The sequence below is a fragment of the Engystomops pustulosus genome, chromosome 6 (genome assembly GCF_040894005.1).
Source record: "Engystomops pustulosus chromosome 6, aEngPut4.maternal, whole genome shotgun sequence".
Lineage (NCBI taxonomy): Eukaryota > Metazoa > Chordata > Amphibia > Anura > Leptodactylidae > Engystomops > Engystomops pustulosus.
The window spans coordinates 30,236,293-30,246,169 of record NC_092416.1 but is presented as its reverse complement, the minus strand read 5'-3'; the positions used below and the strand labels follow the sequence as shown (position 1 = coordinate 30,246,169).

General features: G+C 39.6%; 1 protein-coding gene across 2 annotated transcripts; it reads right to left on the bottom strand.

Annotated features, from left to right (window-relative positions):
- Positions 1-301: 301 nt before the first annotated feature.
- Positions 302-7,719, bottom strand: LOC140134796 (neuromedin-U receptor 2-like). 2 transcript variants are annotated; one of them, XM_072155435.1, is made up of 3 exons: positions 7,431-7,719; positions 4,239-5,117; positions 302-1,542 (listed from the first exon to the last, which is right to left on the bottom strand). In XM_072155435.1, exons 2-3 carry the CDS (start codon positions 5,110-5,112, stop codon positions 1,133-1,135), a joined length of 1,284 nt encoding a protein of 427 aa, XP_072011536.1. In that variant the 5' UTR covers positions 5,113-5,117; positions 7,431-7,719; the 3' UTR covers positions 302-1,132. The 2 variants fall into 2 exon arrangements, with proteins under 2 accessions (XP_072011536.1, XP_072011534.1); XM_072155433.1 differs by having other exon boundaries at positions 303-1,542; positions 4,239-5,114; positions 7,431-7,718.
- Positions 7,720-9,877: the final 2,158 nt, after the last annotated feature.

Genomic DNA, 9,877 nt, shown 5'->3' with positions numbered 1-9,877 from the left:
TTGCAAAAGTTAGTGACACTATAAACTTCTATGGGTGTATAATGTCCTAAAATTGGGCCATTACTAAACTAAATCCTGGAATTATTGGCCCAGGGGGACTGATGACCCCATTAGGTTTCCCCACTCAAGGTAGTCCAGATGTATGGGGCCTCGGTACACTCAGTATCCCTTCAACTGCATCTGGGTAAAATAATTTTCCTGAGGCATTGCAGGCGTTTTGATTGGCTGTAACTCCAAAACGTTCTTATTTTTTTACATTTATTTCTATTTATGTTTAAACATAAAACATTATACAATGTCAAACTATATATATTCCACATATACATCTTCAAAGACATCCCATTGGAAAAATCCAAAATTGCCCAAATCTGACAATAGTTGTGAAGAACTTTAAGCAGGTATATCAATATGAGAAAATTCTGACTGATAACAACTAGCTTTGAAGAAAAATGGAAATAATTGGTAAAGTATTTAAAAAATAATCATCTACTTTTATAAAACCAAATGAGTAAATGCTCCCAGCTCAATTTCTGTTTTGTTCCTACTTTTTTTTCTTCCATTGTTTTTCTCTTTTGTTCTCTATTTGTTGTCCATTTTTTTCTTTGATATGAAAATCCCCGGTGCACAAACATACACAGGAAACAGACATACTTATGTCTTTGAAGATGTATATGTGGAATATATATAGTTTGACATTGTATAATGTTTTATGTTTAAACATAAATAGAAATAAATGTAAAAAAATAAGAACGTTTTGGAGTTACAGCCAATCAAAAGCCTGCAATGCCTCAGGAAAATACTTTTAACTAGATGCAGTTGAAGGGATACTGAGTGTACCGAGGCCCCATACATCTGGACTACCTTGAGTGGGGAAACCTAATGGGGTCATCAGTCCCCCTGGGGCAATAATTCCAGGATTTAGTTTAGTAATGGCCCAATTTTAGGACATTACACACCCATAGAAGTTTATAGTGTCACTAACTTTTCAACAGACTTTGAATAATTCAATATTACACAGCATGGATGTGCCCTGGAGTAACCAAGAACTAGGCAATGCCCAATGCCTCTTGGAGACAAAGCCCCACTTACTAGACATATTTGGAAATAGAGGGATGGGGTCACATAATAAGTGTTACATAGAGGATGTCTCATCATCATGTGACCAATTCAGTTGAGAATGTAGAGACAGCGGTAAAAACCTGAGCTCCTCCTTGGCTAGTGTTCGACTGGACACCACGGTCAGGTTCCCCACATGGGAAGGGGTCTTCTGTATTCTGGAGAAGGCAGGGGAGCTGCTGTAGGACAGGCTGATCTCTGGCCTCCTGCAGACAATATCTCGGAAACTCTCCCGGAATTTGGTGGAGAGGAGGTTGTAGATAATTGGGTTTACCGCAGCGCTCAGGTAGAAGAAGACACCGGATAGGATGTGGACATACTGGAATACGGTGTGCATAGAGTCCGTCCATTGGATAATAAAGCTCCACAGCAGGCGGTCAATGTGGAACGGAGCCCAACAGAGGGTGAAGACAACCACCACCACACCTGTCATACACAAATAATAAGTCAACCGCAGAATAATAACATCAATAATATGATAATAACATGGAGAAGCACAAAGACCCCATTCACAACCAGTGCTGATATGGAAATGTGTGACCTTAGTGTAACCTATGATGAAATGATACAACTGATAACTATTATAGTGATTGTATTCTAGTACATAGGGGGCAGTATTATAGTAGTCATAGTCTTGTACATAGGGGGCAGTATTATAGTAGTTATATTCTTGTACATGGGGGGCAGTATTATAGTAGTTATATTCCTGTACATAGGGGGCAGTATTATAGTAGTCATAGTCTTGTACATAGGGGGCAGTATTATAGTAGTTATATTCTTGTACATAGGGGGCAGTATTATAGTAGTTATATTCTTGTACATAGGGGGCAGTATTATAGTAGTTATAGTCTTGTACATAGGGGGCAGTATTATAGTAGTTATATTCTAGTACATAGGGGGCAGTATTATAGTAGTTATATTCTTGTACATAGGAGGTAGTATTATAGTAGTTATATTCTTGTACATAGGGGCAGTATTATAGTAGTTATATTCTTGTACATAGGGGGCAGTATTATAGTAGTTATATTCTTGTACATAGGGGGCAGTATTATAGTAGTTATATTCTTGTACATAGGGGGCAGTATTATAGTAGTTATATTCTTGTACATAGGGGGCAGTATTATAGTAGTTATAGTCTTGTACATAGGGGGCAGTATTATAGTACTTATATTCTTGTACATAGGGGGCAGTATTATAGTACTTATATTCTTGTACAGAGGGGGCAGTATTATAGTAGTTATATTCCTGTACACAGGGGGCAGTAGTATAGTAGTTATATTCTTGTACATAGGGGGCAGTATTATAGTAGTTATATTCTTGTACACAGGGGGCAGTATTATAGTAGTTATATTCTTGTACATAGGAGGCAGTATTATAGTAGTTATATTCCTGTACATAGGGGGTAGTATTATAGTAGTTATATTCGTGTACATAGGGGGCAGTATTATAGTAGTTATATTCTTGTACATAGGGGGCAGTATTATAGTAGTTATATTCTTGTACATAGGGGGCAGTATTATAGTACTTATATTCTTGTACATAGGGGGCAGTATTATAGTACTTATATTCTTGTACAGAGGGGGCAGTATTATAGTAGTTATATTCCTGTACACAGGGGGCAGTAGTATAGTAGTTATATTCTTGTACATAGGGGGCAGTATTATAGTAGTTATATTCTTGTACACAGGGGGCAGTATTATAGTAGTTATATTCTTGTACATAGGAGGCAGTATTATAGTAGTTATATTCCTGTACATAGGGGGTAGTATTATAGTAGTTATATTCGTGTACATAGGGGGCAGTATTATAGTAGTTATATTCTTGTACATAGGGGGCAGTATTATAGTAGTTATATTCTTGTACATAGGGGGCAGTATTATAGTAGTTATATTCTTGTACATAGGTGAAGTATTATAGCAGTTATATTCTTGTACATTGGGGGCAGTATTATAGCAGTTATATTCTTGTACATAGGGGACAGTATTATAGTAGTTATATCCCTGTACATAGGGGGCAGTATTATAGTAGTTATATTCTTGTACATAGGGGGCAGTATTATAGTAGTTATATTCTTGTACATAGGGGAAGTATTATAGTAGTTATATTCTTGCACATTGGGGACAGTATTATAGTAGTTATATCCCTGTACATAGGGGGCAGTATTATAGTAGTTATATTCTTGTACATAGGGGACAGTATTATAGTAGTTATATTCCTGTACATAGGGGGCAGTGTTATAGTAGTTATATTCTTGTACATAGGGGGCAGTGTTATAGTAGTTATATTCTTGTACATAGGGGGCAGTATTATAGTACTTATATTCTTGTACATAGGGGGCAGTATTATAGTAGTTATATTCTTGTACATAGGGAGCAGTATTATAGTAGTTATATTCTTGTACATAGGGAGCAGTATTATAGTAGTTATATTCTTGTACATAGGGAGCAGTATTATAGTAGTTATATTCTTGTACATAGGGGGCAGTATTGTAGTAGTTATATTCTTGTACATAGGGGACAGTATTATAGTAGTTATATTCTTGTACATAGGGGGCAGTATTATAGTAGTTATATTCCTGTACATAGGGGGTAGTATTATAGTAGTTATATTCTTGTACATAGGGTGCAGTATTATAGTAGTTATATTCTTGTACATAGGGGGCAGTATTATAGTAGTTATATTCCTGTACATAGGGGGAAGTATTATAGTAGTTATATTCTTGTACATAGGGGCAGTATTATAGTAGTTATATTCCTGTACATAGGGGGCAGTATTATTGTAGTTATATTCTTGTACATAGGGGCAGTATTATAGTAGTTATATTCTTGTACATAGGGGGCAGTATTATAGTAGTTATATTCTTGTACATAGGGGGCAGTATTATAGTAGTTCTATAATATGATGAGCAAGAAGTTTATTTCTCTCGGCTTTTGCTCTAAACTATATTTGCTTTCTGAGGACGTCAGTGCAGACCCCACTGATCTCCAGGGTCCCAAGCAATTGTTTGGGTTGCTTCATGGGTAAATCCGCCTCTGGATGGGAATGGATATTTCGGGTGTATTTTGGGAATGGCTGCTCCACCAGTACGACTTATCTGATAAGATGCATATGACACGACGTACATAGCATCTTGGTGATCTGCCTCCTCTTCCCATTCTCCAGCGCTATCTTCCAGGTCGCGTCGGTCTTGCAGCTTTTCCCCAGTCTTCTAATTGGAATATTTTTTTCTCGGGTCAACCGGCAGCCAATCAGCATATATAAGATGGTAATAACAGAGACAGGGACAAAGTAAAAGAATATGGTGGTGAGCTGGATGACCAGGTTATAGACCCACTTAGGTTTCAGCATGGTGCAGGTAGCTGACTCCTCCAGCCTCTCTTGGGATGGCAGGTAGATGTAGTATATGCCATGTAGACAGGTGTTGGGAATGGCACACAGCAGTGCAATGCACCACACAATGGTGATGACCCGCCTGGCATGGGCGTTGGTCATGACATGCTTGGTTTTTAGGGGATGCACCACAGCTAGGTACCTCTCCACACTCAGAGCCGTCACATTCAGAATGGAAGCAAAACAAACCGTCTCAAATAGAAATGTCTTAAAAAAGCAGCCCCCCTCTCCGAACGGGAAGGGGTAGTTCTGCCACATCTCGTATGTCTCCAGTGGCATCCCGAAAACCAAGACTAGGAGGTCGGAAATTGCCAAACTGAACAAGTAAAGGTTTGTCGGGGTTCTCATTTTGGGGTGTTTTGCTATTACAGTGCAGGTAAGGAGGTTCCCTGCCACCCCAGTTAGGAATATCATCAGGTACGTCAGTGACACCGGCAGGAAAAATGACGACATCTTAGGCCCCAGGATCCGGAAGAGAAGTTTTTGTACTACTATGGTGCTTTGACTGCTGTTCCATGTGTCATTGTTCAGGGTCCAGTTACAGGATTTCAGCTGAAGGTCCACAGAACAAATGTAGAAAAGATCTTCCCTTCCTACTGACGCCATCGCTGCTGAGAGAGAAGGGGCTCTGTGAGTGCACTCATACAAGAAACCACACAGACCTAGTGTTTCCTCTATCGTCTTATCTCACATCTCAGCTCCCTCCGGACAGAAGGTGAAATTGTACCCCACAGCCCTCCTGTGACAAGGCAGGGAGAAGACTAGAGACTATTTTGAGGAATTTGGCTCATATACAGCAATGGGTGCTGCCTCCTCTCCCCTGTAACAGTGAAGGGTAATACTGTGACCAGCACAATATAACTGCAGTGATGACAATGCACACAAGATGGCGCAGCTGCACCATTCACAGCATGGGAGCCTTGTCCTGTCCTGTTATAGCTATATAATGAGCAGTATATAATGTACAGGCATAAAAGGGGGAAGGCAGGTGAATGGCTCAGTCATTTTTTGGATATAGACTGACAGGTGCATTGTTAGTTATTGCAAGTCAAGCGTTTGTTGTGTGTTGTGTGATGGTTAATTTGTTGCCAAACGGGTGTTTGTTATGTAATGTCAGGGTCAGTTATCATTTGTCAGATGCGTGTGGGTCATTTGTGGGAAAGATTTTTGTGATGGTTATTGTGGGGCGATATCGATTGTCAATCTGGGTAAATATCAGCCTTTGCGTGTGTTTTGTATAATTCATTACTTATATCAGTCACTGGTTGTCAGTGTTTTATATCTGTCTTTTTGTCAGTAATTGTGTGTCAGTCTTGTATCAGTCATTGTATATTAGAGTCAGTCACTTATCAGTCATTGTATATCACTGTCTGTCTTGTATCAGTCATTGTACATTAGAGTCAGTATTGTATTAGTCATTGTATATCACTATCAGTTTTGTATCAGTCATGGTATATCACTGTCAATCTTGTATCAGTCGTTGTATATCACTGTCAGTCTTGTATCAGTCATTGTATATTGCTGTCAGTCTTGTATCAGTCGTTGTATATCACTGTCAGTCTTGTATCAGTCATTGTATATCACTGTCAGTCTTGTATCAGTCATTGTATATCGCTGTCAGTCTTGTATCAGTCATTGTATATCACTGTCAGTCTTATATCAGTCATTGTACATTAGAGTCAGTCTTGTATTAGTCATTGTATATCACTGTCAATCTTGTATCAGTCATTGTATATCCCTGTCAGTCATTGTATATCGCTGTCAGTCTTATATCAGTCATTGTACATTAGAGTCAGTCTTGTATCAGTCATTGTATATCACTGTCAGTCATTGTATTTCACTGTCAGCCTTGTATCAGTCATTGTATATCCCTGTCAGTCATTGTATATCACTGTCAGTCTTGTATCAGTCATTGTACATTAGAGTCAGTCTTGTATTAGTCATTGTATATCACTGTCAATCTTGTATGAGTCGTTGTATATCACTGTCAGTCATTGTATATCACTGTCAGTCTTGTATCAGTCATTGTATATCACTGTCAGCCTTGTATCAGTCATTGTATATCCCTGTCAGTCATTGTATATCACTGTCAGTCTTGTATCAGTCATTGTACATTAGAGTCAGTCTTGTATTAGTCATTGTATATCACTGTCAATCTTGTATAAGTCGTTGTATATCACTGTCAGTCATTGTATATCACTGTCAGTCTTGTATCAGTCATTGTATATCACTGTCAGCCTTGTATCAGTCATTGTATATCCCTGTCAGTCATTGTATATCACTGTCAGTCTTGTATCAGTCATTGTATATCACTGTCAGTCATTGTATATCACTGTCAGTCTTGTATCAGTCATTGTATATCACTGTCAGTCATTGTATATCACTGTCAGCCTTGTATCAGTCATTGTATATCACTGTCAGTCATTGTATATCACTGTCAGTCTTGTATCAGTCATTGTATTTCAGTTTTGGTCTTGTATCAATCATTTTACATCAGCCATTATATGTCTGTCTAGTATTAGCTGAATGTTACTCTTGTGAGTATTAACCATTTCATCCTTTACCATATTACATTCACCGTATGTCTTTATAGGTCAGTCATTGTGTGTCCGTGTAAATTATTATATATGTCACTGTGTATTGTGCCCATTCTAGTGCATTAGTCAGTCTCATTGTATGTGGCAGTCAATCATACACTGGAATCACGCACAATGGTAAAGACATTGATAATAGATTGTCACCTATTAAGTGTCACCTTGAGATGGTTACAAGTTCCTTGGGATAGTGAGACCATAACCTCCCACTCTGCAGGGACTCTGACCCCAATTTGATGCATAGGTGTCTATGACCTAGTGACTAACCCCCACAATAGCCCCACAGATGACTTCATCCTAAGTGAATACAACCTTCATTGTGGTACTTACAGGTTTCTTCTCACCGATCCAAGACTCGAGAGACAGCGATCCCATCACCAGAGCGATCTCCTGAGAGTCACGTCTGCTTCTCTGTGCTGCCTCCCCCTTGTAGAAGAGATCCCTGAGTGATGATGATGATAATGGAGTAATGCGGAGTATCAGTCATTCTCATCATCCTCTCATCATCCTCTCATCATTCTCCCACTGCAGATACCATACTGTACAGTTACTCCTCTACTCTGCATATCCACCCTTAATAAAGATATCCCCTCCACCTGCTGTCAGCCAATGAGAACAACATCTCTTTACATTCACGCGAAGCGTTGGTCCTCACATTTTTAACCACTTTAGAGAACACTCTGTGAGTTCCGCAGCCTGAACTCCAGACTGATACATTGTAGAAGGATAGCAGAGAGTGGATGTAGCAGCTGATGATGTGGGAAGCTCACAGAGCATTGTCTTAGTTGGATACAATTGTAACCACATCTCAGTAAGAACAGAACTAGGTGTGTACAGTGATCAATGAAAAATGTGTTTTCTAGAAATTGGTTATCTGTAATCATGAATATTCTTATCACGTTACTGTACACATGATTGTATTTTGCATTATCAATAAAATTGTTGGATACTAAAAAAAAGGTGTTCTCATCCAATGACAGCAATTGGAGATCTTGAAAAGGGAGATTGATTGAAACATGTAAAACTCATTGCTATTGTCTCGAGAGTCTGTTATGCAGCTCTGACTGTGACTAGAGTACAAGAAAAGCAGAATTGTCACTGAGGCTGAATCCCTCATTATCACCCGGAATCTGCTCTGCCTTGGGCTACATTCACACGGCCGTGTGGGGAACATATATACGGCCGACATATAGCGTATATACGTCCTCCATAGACGTCCCATAGCTGGGAGGAAGATAGGACATGTCCTATCTTTCCCCGGAATACGGAGAGGGGGGAGTGGTTGAGCAGCGCTCATCCCTTCCTCCACTTCCCGCCGCCTTAGGCTGCGTTCACACCCTGCGTTTGAATTGTGTTTAAATCAGGGAAGAGCTTCTCCAGATTGCAGATAAAAATTATCGATGAGAAAAGAGTAATGCATATTTTTAATTGTATCCTGGGCCTAAGCACATCCCTGATCAAGAGAAGCTCTTTCTTATTTCTAAATGCAATTGAAACGCAGTGTGTGAACACTGCGTGACTGTGTCCAGCTTTCCGTGTGTCAGGTTGTGGAGTTTTGGACTCTGTCCTGTCTATTGTGGCAGTGACTCAGCTGGTGGCAACAGTTACCCTGAAACTGGCTGATAACAGAAAGAAATAGTAAAGGCACAACTACACAACATACACTGAACTAAGGTGAAATAGCTGCACAAAATTCGACCGCAGGACAACACTTACTGGTATGTGAACAGTGAAAGGGTTAAATTTGTGCAGTTACCTGTCATCCCCCCCTATGCCAGGAAGAAGAAATATACTGAGGGGGATGCGCTGGCAGCGGCCTGTGACAGATGGGATGGCTGCGTCATTCTCACCAGTGATGGCAACAACCTGTGATACATTTGATGACATTACACTGGATTATAGTGTTTTATATTATTATATGTTGCTGTGTTTTTTAAAGAATATATGTTGGCTATAATATTATTTTATATTGTATATTATTTTGTAAACTTACAATATTTTATATTGTTATAAGATGTTATAAGACTGGGGATAAAAGAAAAAGAGGAAGACCGTGCTCAATGTCAAGCTGCAGCTTCAAAAGCCAGGAAGGTTTGCTGTTTAAAGAGATCCCAAAGGCTGACAATACAAATTTGATACTTTTGTTTAAAAACTGCTGCACAGATTCATTGGCACTTTGAATTTTCTTTCTAGCCCCCACTGCTGCTCCACTGTCAGAAAGGAGATGCTGGAGCAGAGGAGGGGGCGTGTGTTATGCTAATCTTTCAGTGTCTCAGTGTCAAAGATGATTATGATAACACACGCCCCTCCTCTGCTCCAGCACCTCCTCTCTGACAGTAAAGACGATTACAATGGTCAGATACTGGAACTCATATCTCAGCAATGGGGGCTTGAAAGAAAATATAAAGTGCCCCTAAATCCTTGTAGCAGCCCCTACATATAGTACACCTGCATGAGGTGATGAAAAGTCCTCTTTAAGCAACTACTTCCCAGGGCAGGAGGGGATGTCCATCCATTGCAATAATTGTAGATCTGTTTGCTCCCCTCCTATAGTACCTGTGAAAGCAGTATACAGTTCATAGGTAAAGGTGTAAGGCAAGTAAATGTTATTCCTCCTTAATATTAGAGACAAGTGTTTGGCAAGTAGATTATGTGTGGATTGTGTTGTATGGTGCTTTTGCACTATTTGAGCCCCCAGCGTTGGCCAGCAACAATATTTGATGAGCTTTGTGTATGTTTGGCCATGGAAGTCTGATGTCACCTGTATTTGATGGGAC

Bases quoted from the DNA above. Each gene is read 5' to 3' on its own strand.
- LOC140134796 (XM_072155435.1), bottom strand. From the start codon at position 5,112: ATGGCGTCAGTAGGAAGGGAAGATCTTTTCTACATTTGTTCTGTGGAC. The intron at 1,543-4,238 runs GTACGTCGTGTC...TGTGTATGACAG, and splicing joins GCAGATCACCAAGATGCTAT to GTGTGGTGGTGGTTGTCTTC.